This window comes from Poecilia reticulata, chromosome 13, assembly GCF_904066995.2.
Source record: "Poecilia reticulata chromosome 13, P_reticulata-male-v2, whole genome shotgun sequence".
In the NCBI taxonomy this organism is placed as follows: Eukaryota; Metazoa; Chordata; class Actinopteri; order Cyprinodontiformes; family Poeciliidae; genus Poecilia; species Poecilia reticulata.
In genome coordinates, this window is record NC_088842.1 from 28,452,040 (window position 1) to 28,478,469 (window position 26,430).

The 26,430-nt window shown below is 37.9% G+C and overlaps 1 protein-coding gene across 2 annotated transcripts in view; it reads right to left on the reverse strand.

Annotated features, from left to right (window-relative positions):
- Positions 1–26,430, reverse strand: part of arhgap42b (Rho GTPase activating protein 42b) — a 94,927-nt gene that overhangs the window by 17,674 nt on the left and 50,823 nt on the right. Inside the window, exons 4-11 of one of the 2 annotated variants that reach the window (XM_008426415.3) lie at positions 21,364–21,435; positions 7,851–7,952; positions 7,510–7,620; positions 6,491–6,595; positions 4,269–4,398; positions 3,817–3,917; positions 1,195–1,304; positions 645–701 (exon numbers count right to left, since the gene is read on the reverse strand). In XM_008426415.3, coding sequence (XP_008424637.1) covers positions 645–701; positions 1,195–1,304; positions 3,817–3,917; positions 4,269–4,398; positions 6,491–6,595; positions 7,510–7,620; positions 7,851–7,952; positions 21,364–21,435 — 788 coding nt within the window. The remainder of the gene's footprint in view (positions 1–644; positions 702–1,194; positions 1,305–3,816; positions 3,918–4,268; positions 4,399–6,490; positions 6,596–7,509; positions 7,621–7,850; positions 7,953–21,363; positions 21,436–26,430) is intronic. The other variant, XM_008426417.3, reaches the window with a different exon arrangement.

Below are 26,430 nucleotides of genomic sequence, written 5' to 3' on the forward strand. Positions count from 1 at the left end.
TGATAGAGAATCTTTGATTATAGACTTCAAATTCAAAATATCAAGATGCCTTTGGGGAAGCCAAGATGACATCATGGCTTTGCAAGCTTCTGATAGGTTAAACCATAACATACGTATGTATTTTAAGTATTTAAAAATATCAGGAACTCTAACTGTGGATCTCAACAATCTGATTTGTTCTTGGGTGTAATTTTGTATTAAACTTTTGGATTAAAAAGGGGGGAGAACCTGCAACCTGAGAACATCCCAACTGTGAAGTATGAATGTAGCGCCATGTTGAGGAAGTGTTGTGTAGAAATACCGAGGCAACATCTCAAGATATCAGTGAAAAGGAAGTTATAACTTGGAAACAAATTTTAAGAAAATGAAGGAAGAATTTTAACGACACTTAAATTATCTCTCCCACAATTCTGGCATTTAGCAAACAAAAACAGTTATAGTAAATGTACTTGATCTAAAAAGAGTAAAGTTTAGTCTGACTTAATGTCAGGCAGTAAGAAGAAAATGTATTTATATTTTTATGCAGTATGTAGTTTATAATTATTTCTAATGTTTTTAAGGGCAGGTGATCAACAGCGGTAGTTAGTTTTTAGATGAACATGCACACATGCAGCTCATGCATCTTTTCCGATCAGTTCACATACCGGACTTTACAGAAAAACTGAAGTGGTCTGAAAAGAGTTCCTCGACAGATGTCATTTCTACAGTGACACGGACACAGACAAAAGATGGAACGGGTTCAAAAACGCTACAGCTACCGATGTCGCGGACGTACAAGCAAACAGGAGCTGGAGAGGGCGGGGAGAACATGGGGAACATGCAGGACGGTAACAGTGCTGAAGATCTCTGACATGGTTAAAATGAACTCTCTGAAGATGTTAATCGACTCAGAACATTCAAAATGTAACATACATTAGATTCAAGACGACACATAATGAGAACGTAACATTCCACATGCAGCTTCAGGATCTTAGGAATTCAAGTGTAACTGAGGGAAGAAAAAAAAAGGTGCTTTGCCAGTGTGTCTTACATAAATCCTCTGGTATTTCAGTATGTTAGGCAACATATTGCCTAACAACATATTAAAAACAAATACCATACGGACTTGGTGATGCAAACAGCATTAACTATCACGGTTTGTTTATGCCCCGAGACTATGCAGGCAACAAAAATTCATGGATATGTCTCACGGACCTCTCCACCACTTCGATATCAAAGCAGAAGCGCTTGTCGATGGAGTCCGTTTTCCTCCGAATGCAGGACTTGAGCTTGAAAGTCTCTGGCTGATTCAAGACGAGGCCATTCTAACAGGAACGATACAAACAGATCCACACAAAGAGAAAAGAAAACAACACGACAAAACTCATTGATCTTTCATCACCACAAATAGGAAACAATAGAGAGGCAACGGCAAATTGACTGATGACCCCCTTCAGTTTTCATGGATTCGCCTATTCACAGACTTTCTGGGCTGTTTAAGTCCAAATTATTAGCGGAATTCAAACTATTTGTGGCTTTCTTCATAGAAAATATTTAAAATATTCAAAGGAAAATGCAATTTGAGAAGCTGAAACGTGTAGGCATAATGCTTCTTGACACGATATTGCCTGACCTTTGCAAACAATCAAGTTCATACACTGTGTGTATTAATCCACATTAAGGTATAGTTAGTGTGTGAACTATTAAAATAGATACTTTTTAGAGGGATTCTCTTTGCTAATTTGGGGCTAAATTGTAATTCATTAAAACTGCAACAGCAGAGAACTAGACTTTTGGTGTGGAGTGTTTATTATATTTTCCATCAATATGTACTTTTGCAGCTTTACTTGTTTCAGAGCAGAAAAAAAGTTGAGTGCCAACTCCAGCGGATGACAGGAAGTCTGAATGCTTTAGTTGCTCCGGTTTCTTCCTTCTGTGCTTTTAACTCCAGTCCGCTACAGAGCATGTTGGGTTTGGAAATGGTGGGAGATGTTTTGGAAATCTCATTGGAATGGACAACTCAGGATTTTTAAAGCTGGGTCCGGCTGAAAGGTTATAAAAAGTTAATATCTTACCTGTGGAAGGTAACTTTCATGTTGTGTAAATGCTGATTAGCAGGTCCCTTTCAGAGGCTGCAGCTGACAGCCAGTCTGACAGAGGCAAAGACCAAAAGCACACTTCGACTGTCTTAAAGTAAACCAAAGTTATCTACAGCAGGTTAGATATTGACTGCTTATAACCTTTAAATGTGGGGCCTGCATTCTCCAAGGAATGCAGAGAGATAATATAATAAAAGCAGTTTAAAATGCACTTTTCTCACTATTTTAGAAATAGTAAAGCCCTTTTAACAGTGAATGTTTTCTGACATGGAGACATGGAGCTACTATGGTGCAAATTGGAGAGTAGTAGAAGAAGAAAGTGAGGAAAAGTTGTCAGTTTGTCCTCTAGCAGCCTAAACCTGTAGCAGCTTAACCACAGAGATAGCTTAGGATAACTTAGTCCTTTAAAAGAAGGGAAGAAAGAGGCGACGACAGGGTGATCAGTCAGATCATACCCTTTTTTTTTAAAGTTTAGTTTAAATAAAAGTTCCAAACAGATTCAGAGGAGGAATTTCCGACGACTATTTATTTATGCTCTACGTGTGACAACAGTCTTCTGCATTCTTCTCATTCCTGGACTAAAGAGCAGGACTGGAAAAGAGAAGTTATTTCTTCCAAAGAAAATTATAAGTCTTGGCTAAGATCTCCTAAAACCCAAGTATGTGTTACTGTCCGATGAGAGTCAGATTAAGATTTGGATCAAGAATTTCAAATGGTAGGTTTCATGAAACTTTCATTGAAAACACACCATGCCTTCAGTGACACACAGTTGTGGCAGCCCTATTTTTTTTTTTTTGCAGATAAAATTCAGGTTTCTATCAAGGTTGATCAAAACATAAAACCCTTTTATAAATTAGCCAGTGTTGAATTAATGCCATCAGGTCTCCGATAGAAATCTGGAGACAAAGGTGGATTTTATTTTTCCGTTTCTCAGTCAAAGGAAAACAGACTTTCGAGGGGAAAATGTCTCGAAACATTGGAACAAAAGTCTAAAATTAAATCTGACAAGAAAATCTTTGGGACAACCTGTGGATGAGGGAACCCCTCATACTCTAATATATTTGCAGAATTTCTGCAAGGCAAAGTGGGAAAATATTGACAAGGGATGATGTGGGAGGCTAATAGACTACTGCTAATGCTGAAAATAAATCACAGAAACGTGAACAAAGGATTAGTTTCCACACATATACAATCAGGTTACTCTATAGTTTTTTTACATTGTGTTTTAAACAGATTTGTTTTTCAGTTGAATGTATAGGATAAGTCTTCTTTCACAATATGTGTGAAAAAAGCTACTTTTTTCCACATACATATTACATCACTAAAATAATGGAAATAGTAAAATGCCTAAACAAACGTGGAAGAACAGTCGGTTATTTTGTCTGAAATATCAAAAGACATTTTTAGTACATCCTGAACCCACACACACACAAAAAACAGCAAAAGTTCATTGTTTAATGATTATTTTTGCTTCTCGAGTTTCCTTTTCTTTTTATTAAAAAGTTTTGGTATCTGTCTACGTTTTTTCAGGCCCTCCTTCAGTTAACAAGTCTTTTGTTTTCCAAGTCAATTAAGTAACTCTGACAGCTTCCTTTTTCCTCCCTTGTGGGAGAATCAAGCAGGCACTTTGTTTCACCCACACAGATTACACTTGCTCCGTTTCCTCCCCCCCTTTTTCTCTGCTTTTATCAGGCTCATCTACAACCCAAGGAAAGCAAACTGAACTAAGCTGAACTACCTGTTTCCCGGCTGACTTGTTTTCCGTGTTGCTCATGGTGAAGGTCTTGCTTCCTTTGTCATACGCGCAGTAGTGACGCGTCCAGGCGCATCCCAGAGGACCTGGGGACGGAGAGATGAGAGACAAAATGGCAAACTGTTTTGCTCTCAAACACAGGCCTTCTTGAAAGGATTTCAAAAGAAATTCAATGAAGTTGTGATGAATCCAAATTTGTTTATTGCTGCTGATAAAAATCTATTATTTGTGGTAACTCCCCCAACACGCATCCACTTTTGAGAGTGCATCAAAGTGAATCCGTAAACAGGATGAATTACAGAGCCTCGTGTGAAACGATCACTTCTGCGGCGGCCTGGGAAAGCTGGAGACATGTTTATGGTGATGGATTTAAAACGACGCACTTCTAACTGAAGCAGGGAGTGAGGGAGTCCGAGTGGACTGATGGGAGGACTCACGCTTCTCCTGGACGTACAGGAAGCCTTCCATCGTCCACTCGCCGGGGGGTTTGTAGTCCTGATCTGCAGACCTTATCCTGTTCATCAGCTTCTCCATTTCCTGCTTGGTGCTCACAAAGTTGTTTCTTGTCTATGTGGAAAAAAAAAAACAAGATTATGCAAAGTTGCAAAACACAACGTTTGCAATCACAGACACTCCGTCATTGGCCTCTTGTTGGATAAACAAACACACATCGTTGCATAATTGTAAAATGCAATCAAACTTATACATTGTTTTCATATTTTTAAATAAAAACATAAAATTGCCAGTACACTGAACTAAAGAACCAACTTAAGCAGCAAATGCATCTGCAAGTGTTTTGGTGAATGTCTACCAACTTGAAGTCTTGGACTTTGACTGTGCCAAGTTCACTCGTTGACAAATTTTGCACAGACTTGCAGTTTTCACCAGTCGTCAACTTTTCTGCAAATCTGACCAATCACCTTAAAGTTTTCTGTATTTCTCCCTTTTCTGACTAATCCTCATAGGCCTCTTGTTAACTTTCTGTTTCACAACATCTCTTAAAGGCATGTGTGATAATAAACACTAATGTTTACCCTTTTTCTTCAAAAACCATGTGCTTATTCTGTATATACAGTTCATGTTAGCTTGAATGACCAGTATGGAAATATTTCATCCTTCTTCAGCACATGACTGTATTTGTATTAATGGTGCTATTTCAAGAATGTACTTGAACATATCATTGGTTCTTTTGCATTTAACAAAATACAAAAAAAATACTTTTTTGTATATTGTTAAAATACAAAAAAGTATTTTAACAAAAAAGTTAATACTTTTTTGTTCGGAAAGTTATGTTCAGCAATTTCAACTTCTTTGTAAAACCATGTTATGGCAAAGATAATAATTAAAAAAACATGCAACTTCGATCACAACATTTTAAAAAATGTGCTGCAAAACCTGAAACTTTAGGCCACAACAATCACAAAAGGACATTGTAACATTTCTCTTTCCAATAGAATGATGTCATCACCACGCTTCATTGTGGGGACGGTGTGTTCAGGGAAATGTGTAGCATCCGACTTTTGACACTCAGATTGTCCATTCTGAGCTGTGGATCTCTGCAGCTCCTCCAGAGTTACAGCAGGCACCTGGGCTGCTTCTACGATCGATTCTCTCTTTGCCTGGCATCTCAGTTAAAGAGCAAAACCTTAGAAGGTTTATTGATGTCCCTTCTTTTATTCCACTTCATGATGACAAATCTTTGAGATTTTCAAGGCTTGTGAAATTGCTTTATAACCGAATCCTGATTTAAACGTCTCCACAACTTCATCCCTGACCTCTCTGCTGTATGACAAGTGCACAGCAAATATTTTCAGAGTTTTAGTTGTAAAATTTTCCAAAAACCATTTCCTATTTTCCATCCACTTTACACTGATGTACTACAGTGTGCATGTCCTTCACAAGAAAAAAAAAATACATTTAAGGCTGTGGCTGTAATGTGACAAAAGTAAAAAAAGAAAAAGATCAAGGGGTTTGAAGATTGTTGCAAAACACTTTATTGGCATGAAGAATTCCCTCACTGTGCCTAAATTAAAGCAGTGTGACAAATGTCTCCAATTTGCGCAGCTGCATGAAGACACCCATGGGAAGAATAATTAACAGCATGTTGAAATATATTTTATTAATATATTCAAAAATATGCTTGAGTTGATTTGAACTTAGGAAAAAGATTCTGCTTTCTTTTCTTTTCTTTTCTTTTCTTTTCGAGTTAAAAAGGTGAAGGCGAGGCTGTTTCACATCTCAGAGCAGAATGCTGCGACAGCCTCACCTTTGCCAGTTCCTATTAGTGCTCTCCGCATCTGAAGACATGGAGAGAGGGTTATAGAGTGAAAATTGTCAGAGCAATGCCTCTGACATTTTGGGTCAGAAATAAAATTTGGACCCTCGGGCTGAAAGCATCGAGGTCGCAGTGATGGAAGGAGGAACGGTGGCAGGGGCTGCAGTTTTATTTTCAACTCCTAAGTGTTTTTTGACACAGCACCATTAAATGGTCCGCTGTAACTGCCTGCAACGCTGCCCTGAAAATATCTGTCCTCTATGCCATCACACAGTGGGGAAAGAAAAAGCGCTCTGCTTGTTATATCTGGGTAAGATAAGCCGCAGAGTCTGATTATGTGGCTGGTTGCCTTTGTGTATAACCCTTTGAGGTGCAGAGACTTACGTTCTGTAGGTTGAACTGGAGCTGCTGTTTGTACGGCTCAAATTCATGAGCCAACTCATATCCTTCATGGTAAAATGTAAACAAACCCTGAAGAAAGGCCAAGAGCTGGAAAAAGGAAACATGGTTTAGTTTTTGGTAATAAACATTATTGAGCTTCATAATGTGTCAGAGAATCTTTAAATATAAAGCTGACAACATTAAAGTACTGGATGCTGCTACTAAATGATTATATTACACAAAGTTATGTATTTATAACACTCCATGGAAGATGACAGTAGAGGAAAAAAAAGTTTATGAAAGTTTTTGCTTTTTATAGCAGACAGATATTGATCTTGGTTTCTGTATTACACACAACCATCCTTGACCACTGTAGGGGGAAAAAAATCCTCCAGTACTGTATCAGGAGTGAAAAAAAAAACTGATCTCATCTTGAGCACAGAGGATCCCACAAACATGGAGCTGCACTCAGTCAAATCCTCAGACACAACCGCTGATTTGATTTCTAGGCTGAGGTTTGGTATATCAAATGAACCAGGATGAAGCACCTTATCTGTGCCTGAATTCATCACAGCTAAGGTTGAGCCCTGTCATTCCCCCCCCCCCTCACCATCTACCTGCAGATTTGCATTTCTGGCATGGGATGTGGGCTGATGCCAGAGGATGTAAATAAATGGAAAATAAGCTTTTTTTTTTTTTCTTTTTTAAAAAGTTTGCTACCGACACTTTTTCAGGGATTTACATGCAGAGAATTTAATCTTTTCAAAGTTCTCTCCCCACATCTGTAGTGAAGTGAGTTCGATAAGCACTTGTCTTATTTAACAGCTGAAATTTGATTCAATTTTACCTGCTTGTGCCTCCTTGAGTGTACAGGGGGAAAAAAAATGAGATAAGGAAGACAAATTTGTGCAGTAAAACTGGCTTCATTACAGAGAAAATAACAATAATGTAAAAAGGCTGTTTTCTGCTTAAACTAAAGTGACAGCAGCAAAACCACAAAAAAAGTAAAATACTTTACTTACCGGCTCAACAAACTCAAATTTTTTCTTTTCTTGCACTTCCTGAATTTTGAAAACATACTCAAGGGATGTGTCATAAAAGAGCTGCCTCTCCTTATCAATCTGCGTGTCAGCCTGAGAATGAGCAAACAGAGCAGGTTTGAGACAGAAACGATTCAGCCAGGACAGAGAAACGCTTCATTACTCCTCAGAAACGCTGCGCAGAGAGAGAATTAAACATCAAAACAATCATGCATATACAAACACAAACCTGAAACTCTGATTTTCAAAGGAGATTAAGCTGACCGTACCAAAAAACAGGAATTATTTCAAATGTAGGAAGATGAAATTTGCTTTGGTTTTACCTCCTGGAGATAGGCCTCTTTCTTTTTAGATGACAGGTTGAGATGTCTCTCAAGTGTGGAGTAGTATTTTTCCGTCTCCTTATCAAATTTCTTCTTTACCTCCTAAGACACATGAAAGGCTTACAGACAACTTGGAATAAAAAAATTAATAAACAAATACTTTCATTATCTTTTATCTGAGCTGGGAGTCAAAATCACCACTAGGTGGAGGTCTAACTACAGTGCAGCTTCACAAGATATTTGTCAATTGCCATTTAAAATTCCGTCAATGGATTATTGTAGGTCATAAAAGTGGCATAAAACGCATGTAATGACAAGTCGACAATGTCAGCATGTCTGTGTTTGATCAATACAGTCCCCCAGCTTGGGACAGGGGTTCAAACCAAAACACACAGCACTGTAAATCACAAATAGCATTATGCATCTGGCATAGTCAGAGGCAGGAGTGGCTGAAAGCTGTTTGCATTTTCCTTCCCATCCACCAGCCTGCAGGGATATGTCAAACTCAACAGCTACAAGCCTCCAGATGCAGACAGCGCTGAGGAAAATGTTCAAGAAATGGGCTTTTTATGCCAGATGCTCATCTCTGCTACAGAGATCCAAACGTGCCACAAATAAAGGGAAAAAAAAGATAAAAGAAAAATCTAAATTTCATTTAAATGTGAAACGGATATAAACGAATAATGTACAAAATACCTAATAAATAAAATGTGTCATGAATATATTTATTTTATAGCATTTATGTTGCAGCTAATGTATGTCAACAAGAAATTCCCTCCAGATGTCCACAACAAATTTAAACAATCTACAGATTTAAGAAAAATCTAAACAGTCATGAAGAAGAACAGACACAAGTTTCTCATGATGGGAAAGAATTCTACATACATGACTCCACTGGTGAAGAAAAAAAACATTCGTTTTATGAAAAAAAAAAAAAGTTGCAGCACAACGACGAGCCAATAAAACACAAAGAATATTGTTTGACCAGATAAGAACAAAATGCAACTTTTCACAGCTCACTGCTTGTGTCATGTTTGGAGGAGGTACTGCATTGAATGTAACCCCGAAAAACAACATGTCAGTGATGAGCAGAAGCAGGAACACAGAGGCTTTCGACAGTCTTCAGACTGATTAAAGGAAAGATGAAAAGATTTTCTTAAGAATATAAGAATGAAACAAGGGGGATTTTTTTCAGCAAGACAATGATCCCTGAAATCCAGCAAAGGAAATTCTAAATCTGTTTCTAAGGAAATGAAGCTGATCGAATGTCCCATACAACCACCCAGCCTTTATCCGACTGAAAATCTATGGACAGAACAGATAACCAGAGTGCACAGAAAAGACTCCCTCAAGATTTTAAGACGGGTTTTATGGAATAATCTGTCAAAATGACACTGAGCAATGCATTAGACTAGTTTCTGCATGCAGGCATATTTTAAAGTCGCCATTACCTAAAAATGCTTTTGTGCAAATTATATAGTGCGTTTAAATAAGCATTCCCTGTGGTATTTCACTTTATTGAACTTATCTTACTTTATGGAATAACTTGTGTTTCTTTTTAAGTGGTGGATTTAAATCTGTTGTGAATTTAATACCAATAGCATCAGAAATATAATCCTGGTAATGTTTTTTAGCTGGATTCACAAAATTTATTGATCTTTTCATTAATTTTTTGGTTTTAATTTTTAGTGCAAGACAGAACAGTTATTTTATCTGTGAGTTTTTCTAAACAGTCAATGGATGTGGCTAACATTGCTTCAGCCAAGATGTTTGGAAAATGTCTGAGATGAATCGATGGCGACAGCTTAAATTTGTTAATTTATTATTTCATTGTGTGCTGTGGAAAAGAAAGCTTGAAATAACTGAATAAATCTTGATATAATTGCACATGATCTTAAAATTTGAATACTTTATTATATAATCATGTATTTAATAAATTACAGGCACATTTAAATATGGGAAAACTAGATATATCGACTTTTGAATTCTATGCCAATCATCTCATGTGTAAATAATAATATTCAATGATTTATTTATTACGTTTGATGGTTCAGCACTCATAGTCAAGGAGGTTGAAACTTTTCCTCTTCTCAGTCTTTAAAAAAAAAGAAGGAAAACAGACTAAACTTGCAAGCCTTAATGAAATTCTGCCCAAGCAGAGAAGCATTCAAGTGTCTCATCTGCAACTGCGACCTCCAAACCGAGCTATGCCTAGTTAATGCCCCTTAACATCTACATGCAGATGTAGGGGACAGATATACACTCCGGAGGGAGGATGGAGAAAGTGTGAGGAAATGGCCACTACAGCCAGATCCTCCTTGTTTGTTTTTATTCCCATGGCCCTGAGATTTAGCAAGTCTAATCTGCCAGCTACTGATTTGACCTAGAAGAGAGTTTTGTCTCAACAACTCTGGAAGCAGCTAAGCGAAGGAATTCACCCACGGGACACAGAAATGTCCCTACATGAGAATCTGTAGTGCAGTAAAAAGGAGGAGGGGGAGGGGGGGATCAATAGATAATTTCATGTAGCAGCATCTTATTTCCATCTGTCTTGCATGTCGGACCAAGAAATGATCTTTTCAGCAATGTGGAGAAAATCAATTCAAAATGTGCCTTTATTTCTGAAGCAAAGAGAATGATTTAGGTAAAGAGCAAAAATAAATAGATGCTTAAAAGTGTGTGAACGGTTTTGGTCACCAGTGAACATACACTAAGAATTGACATCCAAGTGCAGTTTTTTTAAATGTATTTAATTATTTTATGGAACAGACAAATACTTTAAAGATAGCCCAACAATTTTCAAATGGATTAATCTATTTCAGAACATTAACTTTATCCTTCATAAACCCACGTTTGATGCATGTCTGGAATGTTTGTCCAACAAGAACCTAAATCAAACTTTCAACCGTCAGGCTGCTAAAGATAAGGTGGGGTTCAGAAAATTCAATCTAGTTCTTCAAATTCCAAACCCTTTTTGGTAACACTTTATTTTGAAGGGGATGATTTTGTAAATCATCATAATTTAATGCAAAGTTGGCATTTTTAATGGACTTTTAATACAACTTTTAGAGCAACTTTGCATTAAAAGTGTCATTATTACCCAAATTACACTTCATGACAACTGTCATAAACACTCATAAAGACTTCTTTATGTTCATGACAGATGTTATGTCATGTTTATGACAGTGTCATGTCAGTCTTATCCACACCCCTTCAAATAAAGTGTTACCGTACAATGTTCTAAGGTCACTGAGTCTTCCTTGCAACAGTTATCAAAAAGATGAATCTTCATCAATGAAATCGACGTTCCAGTGTCTCCCAGCATAATGCAGAAGTCTTTGTCATTTCTGTGCGTTTCCTGGAGTCTATAACATTTTTCTTTCATCCAGTGGTGACAGTTGGCCGAAATATGGACACAGCTGGGCGCTAACGTGAAGCAGGTTTTGATTTTTATCTGTGAAAAATCGTATATAAATACAGTTTACTAATTCACTAACAGAGTGGTCCCAGCCCCTCATCAAAACATGTTTTGAAACTTGTATTAAGTTTCCTGAATGTCCTTCCAACAGTTAAAAAGTAAAAATCTGCAGATTTTGTTTGAATGCTAGGTGCTTGGGTTAAAACCATTACTTTGATTAAGCTGTACCACTCCTACCAACAATGGTTTGGAAATATCACCTGTCTGTCGCTCCCCATGTGTGAGTGGTTTATGACCCCAAAACAACCCGCATGCGTAGAAGAAGAATGTGGATGTCACACAGCAGCACAATGTATTCAGAAGTCATAATGGACTCCGGCGTCTATGGCTCAATTTTAAAGTTGCTGAGCAAAGGGAGCCAACAGTATCGTCACAAAAATCATAAGACGAAGGAAGTTAATAAATTGTTAATAGCAATGGCCTTGTGTGGAGCATTGACTGCGACCTCTGTAGAGGATTTGTAGTTAGAACCAGGAGTGATGGGACTGTGATGTGATTTACTGCCATGAAAAAGTCAGATATGGAAAAAAAAAAAAGCATATTTGGGAGGAATTTGTCTGCTGCATGAAGATAGCCAAAGAAACTCAAAAATTAATACAAACTAGTGATTAATACAAACTGGTGCACCAATTGCTCATCTTGTAAAATCTCTTCAGTGGGATGTTGCATAGAGATATCAATTAGGATCCAGAATGGTCCAAATGCATCATTAGAAGCCCAAAATAAACGTGACAGTTGTGTCCATAGCGACCGGATGGAAACTTCTGACCAGGACTCTTCTGTTTGGGAACAGGAACGTTTACTATCTTCTCTGGCATTGTGACTCTTGGTGAGAAGAGGTAATTTGGATAGCTCAACATAAACACACACAGGCGCACACACCAGGGACCACAATAAATTAAGAGCTGTAGCCGAGTCCCACAGTCATAGGAGGAATGTGAACTGGTGAGTAGTGTGAACATACCCACAAAACACCGTTTGGAGCAACTCCTTCACACACGCAGACAGCAGGCAGCGAGCCAGAGCTGCAGCGAAACATGCGAGGCAGATTCAGCCTGATTGAATCATACGAAGTGTTAAAATGTTTTGTTTTGATCCTAGCAGGACATGTAGAAACCGGTATGCCTGTAATGATAGCCTCGGAGAACACGGGGGCTGTTTGGTTGCTTGCCCGTGTGTTGATGGTATCTCCCCGTCTCCATTTAATGTATGTTTGAGCAGACAGCACAGAATATACGCAAGCAAGACTGAGAGAACGTTGCGAAAGGAGGCGCAGCTCAAAGGAAAGTCTGAAGCTAAATATGGAGGGACTGCGGGCATCTCTGTGAAGAGATGCAGACCCTGAAGCGAACATTAGGAAGTGGTTTTTGACACAAACTAATGCCAGTGTTTGAGTGCTCATTTAGCTGAATGGAATGAACAACGTCAAAGCACTTGGCAACACTCTGCCGGTGCACAAAACGCACATGAACCTATCACTCGGGAGATTTTCTCATCTGATTGCTTTGTACTCACTCATGAATAAATCACATGCAACAGGAAAATGCTCAGATGCAGATAGCTTTGTAGTGGTATTTCTAACTGGTGAGGCCTCGTGTTGCTGCCAGGGGTGATCTGACAGCAACGGCATGAGCAAGTCTGCTAATTTCTAAAATCAGGACCATTGGAGAGAAAAATACGGAGCGCAGAGAGAATTTCTTCTTGTCATTATTTGTCAGTTTCTTTCAAGTCAAGAAACTAGGAGATGGTAGAAAGACTGTAGGGAGGGTGTTTGGACACCGGTTGTTCTTTGCAAGTTTTGACAGTGACCTAACAAGCTCCAGGGCTATCCTTTCACCATGGCAACAGATGTCAGCTGTAAAGGAGACTGAATGTGTCCGTATAGGTGTACAGAGAAAATAATACCAGACGCCTTAAAAAAGGTTTTAAACTTGTTCACCTTGTCAGAACTGATCACGTTAAAACGATCTCTTTCGAATTACCTTGGAATTTTAAAAGACAGAGCAACACAATGCGAAGTAGAAGGATAATGCCGCAAGAAAAAAAAAAGAAACGGATGAAGAGTAGATCAAAGTTGAAGTGGGATGTGCATTAGCATTTAGCACTTAGATACGTCAGTACTTAGAATTTAGAGGCAACTTTGAGCTTTGAACATCCAGACAAACATTTCCCCCACTTCTACAAAATACCTCAAGTCGAATTAAACTGAATGAAACCGTATAAAATTCTTTTCTGATATTCACAATTAGATTTTGGCTTGGTCTTTGACTGGGACATTCTAACACATGATGAGTTGAAATCACTCTATGACAGACCTGGCTGTCCGTTTGACGTGTTCTCTTCCTGGAAGTCGAATGTTGCTCCAGTATCTAGTCTTTTTATTTTCCACCAGCTTTTCTTCCATGACTTACCTGCGATTAACCTATATTTTAATAATTGTACTGTCAAAACCATGTTTTATTGTAAGGAGGGTTTTTTCAGCTTGGTGGTGTTAACTTTCACACACACAATGTTTGCATGAACATCAAAAAGTTCAACTTTAGCTTCATCTGACTAGAGCACCTTCTTCCTCATGTTTGCTGCGACATGTGAAAAATAACTACAGTTTATGTCTCATTTTCAAAATTAACTGTCTTGGTCAGATTGACTGTCGTGTCTTGGTAAAATCGCATTCTTTCCATTTTCAGATAAACTGAGCAGTGTCCTGATTGATGTTCAAAGAATGTAATTATTGTTTTAGAAAGTAACTACTTTAAACTTCTCCACAACTTTATCCCTAATCTTTCTACAGTTTTTTTTTTCTGCTGTTCTCTAACAAACCTCTAAGGCCTTAACAGAAGAGATGGATTGATACTGTCCCTATAGGTGGACTCTATTTAGGGATAAGGAAGCTCATTAGATGGGAAGATGGATGAGATAAATACAGGGTAATCTTGGAATAAAACCTTTTAGAGGCTGCAAAAGACTTGAGACAGAGGCAGGATTCTAGGAACCAACAGTAAAGCTGCAGTCTGAGAGCGAAGTGCTGCGTTAGGAACAAATGGAACAATCAGGTTTCTGATGTATAATGAAACTTGATTATTAAGAGCTTCATATGCGAGAAGGAGAATTTCAAATTCTATTGTGGATTTAACAGTGAGCCAATGAGGGGAAGATGAAATAGGAGAAACATGATCTCGCTTTTTAATTTCCATCAGAACTTCTCCGGCAGTGAAAGCTTTTAGTGGTACTTTCTGGACTTCCTGAGTTAAAATAGTCCACTCTTGAAGTAACAAATGCATGGACCAGTTTTCCAGCATAAGGGTATTTCTAATTTTGTCAATATTACTCAGGTAAAAGAAGGAAATCCTAGAGAGTCGTTTAATACGTGGAATGGCTTTAATGCCAGCATACCATGTGTTAACACAACCCAGTAAAATCAGAATAAGTTCCAGTTGAGGACGTGCACCAAGCTTAGAAAATGTAGGTGTACTGATGCTCATCATCCAATCTGACTTTAGTTATTGCACTGTTAGTTCACTGATGTGAACTAATGAACCTCTCAGGACTTTAGATTGCAGCAGAATGAGATTTTTAGGGATATTGGAGTAAAGGGAACTGCATGAATATGCATGCTTCTATTTTTGCTACTTCACTATTATGCATTACTTTGGGCTGATCTATAAAGTACGTTGAAGTTTCAGGATGCAACATAAAAATGTGGAAAAAGCTCAATAGGAATAAAAGCCTTCGAAAGGCACTGGAGTTCACATTTTCAGACAACAATTTCTAATTTGTTTGTCAACATCTAATGCAAACACCAATGAGCAGTCAGGCTTCTGAATGAATTCTCTGAGCAGTGACATGAAAGGGAAAAGCGTAACCTATCTCTATGAGCTCATTAGAGGCGGCTAATTGGAGCATGGGTCCAGAAGTGGCGATTAAACCACAATAGCTGCACACATGAGCTGGTCTTAGATGAACAAGGGAGACAGACGGAACAAAAACCATCAGTTGAATTCTGCCACCTTGCGCCAAAGCTAAGAAAAAAAGCTTTCCTTTTCACGTAAAAAAAAAAAAAAAAAGACTAATTCCTGTAACAGGCAGGAAGAGGCTGGGCAATTAGCAAGAAATAATTACCAACATCTGCTTTGGAAGAGTTCAAAAACAAACATCCAGACTTCTAAATAGGCCACATTTAGAAGGAGGCAAGCTGCAAACCTTCTGGGTAAAGTTTTACATTTATCAGTTGTCACTAAAAGCTTTCGCAACAAGTTGAACTTTAATAACACAAAACAGAACATACAATTTGTTCCTTATTGTATTTGCTTGTTTGTAACTACATAAATCAATCTTCATGAGCCTTTTTTGGTCTTATGGCATCTGAAAAAGCCTTTTGACGAGCTCTGCTAGCCTGTAGGTCTACACTTTCTCCTGTAGGGAATCTTTAACTTTCCCCTGACAGGATCAGACTGTATTTTCCTCTGGCTAAATAACCTTGAGATAACATGTAGGAAAAAATACAAAGACCCAGAATCAGAAAAACTGAACTGAACAACCACCTTGCTTTCAAATCTACAGAAGGTTATTCATTCAATAGTCCTACAATTTTTCTATAGGATATTAAAAATGGCCTCTTTTCATTTCAGTGTCCTAAAGCTGAATTGTGATGGCTCAGTCCAACTCTGAAGGTTAACGACAACACAATAAGGTGAACTCTGCCTGCTGTCGAGCCGTGAGTTTGTTTTTCTGCTATTAGGAGTGTTTTCACAGCAATTTGGCTTTATTAAAATCCAGAGGCTTTGAGGAAAACTTCATAACCAAGGGGAACTAACAGGAAACAACAGCACTCTGTTCTTTATCAAGAGTCGCTTCCAGGTCAAAGGTGGAGTGAAAACACTGGGAGGAAATATTGCAAGTCAAAGTTATGCTGAGAAGTCTTTGTGCAGATGATATTTTCAGTTTGGTAAACAGAAATCCAAGAAAACTTTTTTTTTATTACACCTCTGTATCAGAGGGAATGAAGACGGAAATTAGTTAGAAGCTAAATCTGGGACAATTCAGCTGTTCTCTACTGAGAATATTGCTTTCATGCATCTTCCTTGGTATATATATGAACCAGACTAAACCTATGTTGGACATTTCTAGGAAGTCATGAGAGAACATAATAAAGAGAGGTTTATTTATATCAACACAGTATGGCAATAATATTAAAATCTTTCTATTCCAAACGTACTCGATATGTATTTTTCCATAGTCTATATTGGAAAATAATGTATAATGTATCTTGACTAAACATACATTCAGTTTTATATTAAATTAATTTATGAATGCTACTACTTTATGTAATGCCAATTGGAACCACATTGCCTGACAATCAGACACAATAATCATCTTGTAAACTGTGGTTACAAACAATTTTAATTGTTTAACTTTTGCTTGGTATGGAGCTTTGAAATATGATTCAATATGAGAATACTGTAATTAGCTGCACTTATGTATAATTTTGTTTTACTATGTGTCATATTTTAGGTTCAATAATAAATAATTATGATTATCCTAGCAATTAAGAATTATTAAAGTTGATACATTTAAATTTTGATATCTTAACCTTATCTTACATAGTAAGATAGAGATGATTTGACTTTGCAATCTTGTGCACCAAGAGCTGAAATGTTAAACATGTATTAGAACAGTTTACAGGGTTTCAGGAAGTTTTTTTTTTTTTTTTTTTGCCTTTTCCAGAAAAGGGAACACTAAGTACATAAACAGTTTCAAAGTTAACAAAAATACCAGCACTCTAAACAAAAAAATAGCTCTACTATTAGGTTGTTAACATAACTGTGCCCACAACTAGGACTAAGTTATACATTTTTTGTACCAAATGGATGTTTGACATTATGTAAAAAAAAAAACAGCAAAACAAAAAAACAGCAAAACAAAACAAAAAAAACTAATTTCTTTGGGGTTTCAAGTTGCGATAGAAGTAAGAACAAGCGCGACAGAAAATTTTAACGGAGATGAGGAAGGTTAATCAGAATACAGCAAAATTGTTCTGTTTTATTTTCTTGAGCTTTAAACCTGTCTTTCATGTATTTGAAAATATTATGACATCTTGGAAATCCTAGAGTTGAGGTAAGTTATTCATGTTCCATGACTACACATGGAGGATGCAGTCAAAGAGCTGAAAATGTCTTTGTAAAGATGCGTCCTATTTTTTTAAAAACTACAATGAAACCTGTTATACGAGGTTTGCATTCAGTCATAAAATAATCTCTACTGCTGATATGAATGTGTGTAAAAAAATCCTATTTAGAAAAGAAGATTGAAAAAAATATTTAGTATATCACAATACAATACTTTAAGAGAGAAATTGCAATCGTTCAGCATTAGTATCCGCAAGTCAGGACAAAAAAAGAGAAATAGAGTTCCAGAAATCTAGAAAAATTTGATCGGTGAGTCTAAAATGCAAAATGCTGTTACTCATTTAGCCTTTTAAGTTCAAGTTTCAAACTCTTCAATTACTGCCTTCGCTGAATGGTGGAGAATAAATCAGTGGCTACTGTTCTGCTTCTGGCCATTTCCTGCCAAAGAATCTCAACACACTTCTGTGTTATTTTAGCATGTTTTCTTGTCTTTTCCATTTTGAAAAGTAGCTCAAAACGGACTTTGCCTCGTGTGAAATAGAAACTAAACAGCTTAATTAATTTAGATGCATGTATTTTGCAATAATTGTGTCATAAATGTATTTTCTATTAATATTTATTGTGTAATTTTGCCCGTATAAACTAAGTTGCTCAAATTAAAAGTTGTATGTTATTCGTTACATTTGTCAGAGGACATGGAGGACTTGCAAACTACAAACAGGAACAACCTCTCATTCCATGTCGTAACTTTGAAACTTTTGTAGTAAGCTCGAGAGCACATTTCAGATCAGAGAAAAGCGTATCTGAAACTGAAAAAAAGAAGTGTTACATTGATTTCAGACCTACATCTCACTTTGGCTACCAGCACATATGGCAACACATTTTTGCCTTCTCAGATATTTTCTCTCCGTGTTTGTTGGCCGCAGACTGCTAAGTTTGAGGGGCTTAAGTCCAAAACATTTGGTACCGCCTTGTGTGAAGCAGGCTGTCCCTAATATGTCTCACAGAGCTGCAGTCAATCTGCTGGTACATCACAGCTGTGGAAGTGTTGTGCTTGTGCCTAGGAAGCTAATACGCTGGTATACAACCTCAGAGGGATTACACGCAGGATGCCCAAATATGGCAAATGCTCCCAGACTGTCCAACTGATGTTCTCAGACTTCATCAAGTGCAATAACTGGAAGGGTCAGACGGCCCGAGGATCTCTCCAGATTCTCGGAACCGTGGAAAGTTACTCAGCAGCCCGTGATGTGTGCGTTTCATCTCACTCTAGTTGGGCTAATGTTTAGCGGAGGAAAGACTGCAGGAGGACAGAGCCATTAGGAGGAAGTGGTCGGAGGAAATAAGAGGTAGTGGGAGTAATGAGGGGGGTTGTGGCTTTTAAGAAACCATTTTATAAACACAGAGAGTGAGAGCAATAACACTGAGCATGTTGATGTAGGAGAGAAAGACACAAATGGCAGCGAAATGTGCAGTTTCATTTTGGCAGAGGCATGAAGCGGCATGGGTTATTCAGTCTGACCGGGCAGAGAGAGCGATGATGCTCACACCTCGGTACAGGGAAGAGAAATGGTGTCATTATGCTGCAGGTTGGCCTGTGAAGAGACCAATGAAGTACAGCAGGATGACTATATCTGCAGACCAGTGGCTGTCAAGGCATGTAAAATAAATCAAAATGAGAGGCACTGAGAAAGGGAGAAGACGGCCCAACTTTGAGCCCGAGAAGTCCCTCAAAAAGATAAAAGCTGTGTTAAGATGTGCAAATGAGTCATAGTACAGTATTGAGTTAGTGGTGGAGTAGTTGGAGAGCATCATGAAAGCTCCAGTTTTTCCATCGTGCTCATGTGTGAACTCACCGAGGGACTGACCACAGACGAGCCGCTGCGCTTTCATATCGTGCCTTTGAGTTGGCCAGAAATGAAAGCGAGGCTTGTAGCAAGAAACCCACACTGTTCTTTAGAGTCAACGCCATCCTCAGCAACATGTCCGCTGTGAGTTCAGGATGCCTTCAAGCAACACCGTGCACAAGTCCAACTGATATCAATCATCCAGATCCAATACGTTAGAGAAGTCTGCACTACATGTAACAGGATTACAGCAATCCGATTAAAAAGGGGATAAATGCATTAAATGCGACCTTCCTGCAGGTGTATTGAAGGAGGAAGAAAATACTGCAGAGGTGACATTTGGAGGTCTTCACATGACCCAGTTTTATTTTAAGAAAATGAGATATGGGAAGTGTATTTATTTATCAACAAAAAAAAAAAAATCTACTGATGCCACAATCTGTGTTGTGTTGCTTTGAATTGCATGGCACCTACATGACATGAACTGGATTAATTCATTTTTAAATTAGCCAAGTAAAATATAAAACTTTATTCATGTAAAACCTTACAAGACATACATGATGCTGCAAAATGCTGTATAGAATTAAACCTGATAACATGGACTTATGTATATTTTTCTGACTAATTCTGTGTTTACAAACTCCAGAAATAAAAGAATAAAGGCCAAGTAAGCTTTCAGACCATCCACAGATACTTTGAGTGTTGAATTTGTGAGGAAAAATGCAAAAGTTGTTACATTTCACACAACACAATTAACCATTAAAATAGATAAACAGTGGACTCAGCAATATTTATTGATACTAAAATAAGCAATGAAGGTGAAAAAAATACATAGAAAAATTTTATCAAATACAGTAAAGGAAAAGGAATTCACATCTAAATCACATCTTCCTCTTATCTTCACAGCGTCTTATAATTTTGTTGACATAAAATAGCTGAACTATAATGATGGCCAGTTAGAATCACAAAAACTAACTTGGATTTTGTGGTTTAAGTATATTGGAAGAACTTTTTATTTCATATCGGTTGTTCCGCTTTATTTTCACTTCCAGCTTTGTTCATTTTCCCTCTTAATACTCATTATTAGTAAAAATTCTTCAATGTTATAACAACTAATCAAGAGTAGTTCTGTTTTTACTTCGAAACCCCAGTTTCGAAGCATGCTTTTATTTTGAAAGCCAGTTTTCTTGACTTCCTGAAAGATCTGACAACGAAGCAAGTTAGCGGTAGATTTGTAAAACTAGTTAAAGTTGTGTTGAATCCTGTATGTAAATTCTAACCTCTGCCATAATGTTTCAGCTGCTGACCCCAATTAGTAAGAAGGTTATCCACCCAACTACAGAATGGGCTGCAGTGACACTGAACGTTCCTCAGGACATTTCATAGCTCCTCCTAGAGGATCCCAATGTGTTCTGAGGCCAGAAGGTACATTAAGTCCCTCCAGAAATATTTGTGGCGCTGCGCCAGGATCTCCTCTCAGTAAACACACCGTAAAATGTGGATCTCTATTAAAAATAAGTGACATTGCTGCACGTGTTTGGGTTATTCTCCCTTAACAAATGGGCATAGAATTCCACTTATTAATCTTTCACGCCAAAACGTTGAATCGTCTTTACCTAGTGACCTGTCCGAAAATGTTCAAGATGAAGTACACAGCAAGAAAGACAGCTAAAAGAGTGAAAATATTAAACAGATTACTATAAAATTTCTGGTAAAGAGAACAGCAGCTTAGAGACTTTATCAGCCAAAATAATAATAATTGCTTGGGTCAATATGCCACGCTTAATTTAATAAACATTAAAAAGCTAACTTTAAAAAACTAGCAGGTGTTAATGCCTTCTAATGTCAAAATAACAAACTGATGTCTTTGTCTGTAACCCGTACCATTCAGATTAATTAGGAAAAGGCCACTTTTCTTGGCAGTGTCACGCTTTGGTTTTAATTAATGATTTACAGACGGTGGGAGAGACGAAGGGGGGTGAAGGGAAAGGGCGAGGGTGTCAGGCCGCATGAAATCTCTGGCGCTGCTTCGTCGCTAATTGCGCACGTAGGGGGTCTCTTACCTTCGCTGCTCCAATTTGCTCCTTCCGAAATTTTTCCAAGGGAGTAATCAAGACATCATCTGCATTCTGAATCTGAAACAGAAAAAAAAAATCAAAGAAAACGCTGAGAGAGTGTGTCATCCTGACTGAAAGATGGGCTCCGAGTCATCACAACCCTGCGACTGACTCAAAAAAAAAAACATTGGGAAAAATATACCACAAAACCCAATTTAGAAGTCATTCAGTTTTGTCACAGAGGAAATTACGAATGAGAATCCTCCATCTCAAATCAAAAGCGCTGAGAGGATGCATTAGGTTCAAATACATACGAAGGGTAAGCAATCAGATCCATTAGCATCTCTTTAACCAGCGACAATGCACAATGTATTACTGTGAGGGACCAAAATGAGTACAGCAGAGATAAGAGGGGGGAAAAAAGCACTCAACAATGGCCTTAGTAAGTATGAAAAAAGTACCATCTTTATATGAGCTCTGAAGCACCAGGATTGTCAAACCTCGCTGAAATATGACACAGTTGTGCAGATGAGGCGGCTTTACAAGCGCAGCCTGCGATGCATTTTAATTTTTGAGGCAGCGCTCGCCTCCACATGCTGGCGACCTCTGGAGTGTCACGACTAGAGAGAAAGGTCTCTCCTGTGGCCCTCTCCCTTTTTATCCCAGACAGAAAGCGATACGGCGAGATATATTGTGCCAATTACAGTTCACGCTCAATCCTCGCGGGTGAGCGGTTCAAAAAGGTGCCATTAAGGTGCTTCTGAATTTCCTACGGATGGGTTTTCATCCGCCAGGATTGGATGACATCAGACTGGTGGAGCCGCTCAACGGCAGAGTCTGTCACAAATGACGTGGTTCTTAAGGTGATTTAAGGTGTGGTTCTGTGTGGTGAGTATGCGTGATAAACTGTAGACCCAGGTCTAATACATCCATGATACCAGCACTAATTTAGTGCTGTCAGCTCAGATGGGCTATCAGCTCCTGAGCCGTAAACCACCAGACACAACCGTTGTGTAGATAGAGTTTTTGTTTTGAGCCATTAATCTAAATGCACAGACCTTTCACACGTACAGTCGATGGCTTCGAGAATGGGGTCAAAATCTCTCAAAACAAAATTAATTTGCTGCTCCTTTTACAGTGCTTTGAACAAAACTCTGAATTTTGTCACATTTGTCAAGTTGCAACCACAAACAATGTAAAGTAAAATTCTTTCCTCGCATGTGTCTTCTGTTGTAGCTTTTTTTGTTGTTGTCATATTTCAATGTTTTGGGTGAAGAACCACATCTAGTATTAGACAAAAATGTCATATATTAACAGTTTAAATAAACGTAGCAACTAGTTGGTGGCAACAACTGAATCAATCATTTGTGATAACTGGCTATGAGTCTTTTACAAATCTGTGGAGGAGTTTTGAACTGTTTTAAATTAGCCACATTTAAATGTGGCTGAATTAGACTGTTTACCAAGTATTGGTGGTCTCTTCTGTTAAACCAAACCTCAAGCTTTGAAAAGCTTAGAAAAGCTGAAATAAACATGATTGTTCGTGCTCTTAGTTTCATCCTGTCTTGATATTTTAACAGCCCTTTTACTTGCTTGAATCAGAAGAAGGTTGACCACATCCAGTAAGTTCAGGTCTTCATACAACGTCCAAAAGAGACGGCATGTTACTCCTGTTTTAATCTCAATACGTTGGCTACTGGCATATTTTAGAATTAATTTTAAAATCTTCCTCTGTCCTTTTAGAGCCCTGCATGGTCAAGCCCCAGCCTACATCTCTGACCTTCTAGTATATCTCTTCTTGCAGTTTGTCACTGAAAGGTTGTTAATGGTTCCTGGGACACATTTTAAGACCAGAGGGGATGAATCCCTTAGAGCGGCGCTGCTCAGATTGCAGAGGGTATAGCCTCCATCTTTGCAGTGTCTTGATTATGTTCATTTATTTTAAGAGGCAGCTGAATACTCATTTGTTTAGACAAATATTATTCATGCTGTTTTATATTTAATGGTTTTATCTCCTTGTGTTTTTAATGGTAGTTTCTATCGCAAAGCACTTAATTGTTTCTGACCTGTGACAGTGCTACATATTTAAAGTTTATCTGATGATTTTATTGTGTTAACAATTTGAACACAATCATATTTTGTTTTTGCATACAAGTCTTCTGGCTGGAACCTTTGTTTTTAAAATGTCTGTTGTACATCTGCAAATCTGACGCATAAACAACATTTGCAACAGAGATGAACGTCAAAACTGATATTCTTGGTCTGGTGGGGATGACTTTTTGTTTCGAAAATCATTCAGATGGGATGCTGGAAAATATTATTGTTGTGTGCAAGTTATGCAAACAGGAGATAGCCTATAATTGAAGCTATTCAAGCCTAAAATGGAATCTCAGTGCAAAACATGTTGCAGCACGCACAAAGTTAATTTCAGCATCAACGTTTCTAAGAAGGTTCAAAGAAGTTCCATGAATGACCAGAAACTCTTCAAAGCTGAATGGGTTTCATAGAACTTTGCACAAGTCTGATGGTTGAATACATAACAGATTAAAAACAATAAATGTCCTTGTTGTCGAGCTCACGTTTGTATTTAATTCAATAATTTAGCAACAAAAAGGGTTTTTGGATTGAAGATGTTGCTTATTTTGTCGATACATAGTTTTCAATTAAAATGTGGTTAATCTGACAAAAATTATTATTCAAGACCCACTTCTATTACTAACTCTTTAATGTCTACGCCACTTAAAAAGTCCAAGGGTGCTTAAACTTAACTGAGACAAGTGAGGTCTTCAGTGCTTCAGGTGTGGGTTCTTTTCTGACCCCTTCATAGATCATGGATGCCTAACTGAAGTAAGTTTGGTCAACCAACCAAACTTACTCACGTTTCTCGGTTTCTTCACAGAATATAATCTACTAACAAGTGGACTCTGTCTTACAATTAGGCTAATTTGTTGCAATTGTATTTTGACTTAGTTTTGCTTACATAGAATTTTAGCTCCATTGTGTTTGTCTATTGCAAAAATGTTAATCAAACACATTGAAGTTATAGTTGTAACAGCAAAAAGTTTCATAAGATGAGAAGACTTTTGCAACAGTATATGCAATTTTATGGACTGCTGTAAGACCCCACTGTGCTTGTAAATGTGTAGTCTTGGTGTGACACTGCAAATTGACGGTTCCATATTTTGCACTTTATTCATGATTTTTTCTCAGATTAAGTAAGTTGCACTGTATCGCAATTCAAGTGCGGATCACCTTCTTACCGATTCTGTTCTGACACGTCAGACAAGCGGTGAACACTTGATTTGTGTGGATGTCATAAAGGTGGGCAGGCTGGTCAAACTGTAACTGCCAGACCACTGGGAGCGTCTCAGAAATGTCAAGGACAAACTATGAACTGGCAGCAGGCGGATGGGGGATGTGCTGGAACAAGCCTGCATGTGGAGGGCTCACCACAGCTCTCCAGGTGTTGTTTAGCAAGCTGGAACTTGATCATTTTGTTGATGAAGATGTATATGTACGGCTCTGTCTGGGATCATCATGATCTTAAAGCTTAACCCTGTCAAGTAATCTTGAGATTGGACATTTTTTACTAGAAGGTAGAAAGTTATTTACTCTGTGATAGAAACTAACATGGATTAAGATTTGCTGGTGTAATGTTGCCTAAAACAATTTAAGTTTCAGTAGTTTGCAACTAAGTGAGCGATGCTGAAAAAATTTGTTTATCTCAAATTTTTCGTCGTAAACATGAAAAATAAGTTGTGTTATAATCAAACATACAATCAAAAAATAAAGACCCAGTTTGCCAGACTTCACTGAAACTCTTCAACAAGGAAGGATAGTGATGGTAGGACAGTGAAATTATCCAGTTTAAATAACGTTTGTCAGTGTTCAGAATTAACGACTTTATTGATGCTAGAAAAAATATTTCTTCACTCAAGACAACCTAACCCAGAATTAGCTATGCTTAACATTCAGACTTTGACCAGAAATTCTTCAAACTCAATATAGATTGGCCATTTTTATACTGTGTTATTATTAGACATCAGATTGTTTTCCTGTTTTGTTTGAATAATCAATGCTGCAAAATTAAAGTGTTGATTTTACTTTAACCATTTAGGGTTGCATGGTTGTCACAAAGACAAACCATGTGTGAAAAATGGATGGATATAAATAATTGATCTTAACCCCAAAATGAATATTATATTTGACATCTTGTCACTTAACCCAATTTCTAGGTTGTAAACTTAACTCCGTTTGCTTGTTCAAACCTCTAATGCAATTCTGTTGTGTTAAAGAAAGGGTTTTACATATTACCCAGGCAGATAGTGCCATTTTATATCACCATCAAGAAACTGTGCTTTCTTCAGTTGTTATTAAAATGCTGTATGTATGAAAAATATTTTAAAAGAAATTTGACTTTGCATCATAGCCGTATTTGATGCCTTGAAATGGGCTCGGCTCACCATTTCCTACCCCTCCCCCCTCCATCCAGCACATAATCACAATGAGTCTCCATGGCGTCCATTGATAGATACACTTTACAACCTTTCTTAGCTCAGCAGTTCCACCAGGTGTTGGCTAATTGCTGCTGCCGCTAGTCAGGTGGAGCTGAGTGAAGGAGGCACACGCAAAGGGTTGCTCTGTGGGGCGGAAACTCAGCTGGGGGCGGAAGCTTCAATGCGGTTGGTAAATAGGCGCCGCAATTTATGAGCAAGTGCTAAGGCATCCCCGAATGGCTGCCATGATGGGAGATATGTATGAAAGAATCAAAGCAACACTCCAACATGATATGAAGCTCAATAAAATTGACTTTGCATAATATTCCTCCCCTTTTAAGTTACCTCAGGACTGGAACGGCCCACATCTGACCCAGGAACTGGTTGTTTTTATCCCAACGTAAGAAATATTTATGTATGTTTCACATAAACAAAAGAGAAATCATGCCAGAAGAATACATATTGCAAACGTAAAATGAAAAGATTTCAGCAACAGCACTAGTGTATTCTGTTTTTATTTATTATATATCAAATAATAATCAAAATAAATGTGTTTCTAATGGGGAGAATTACCCAG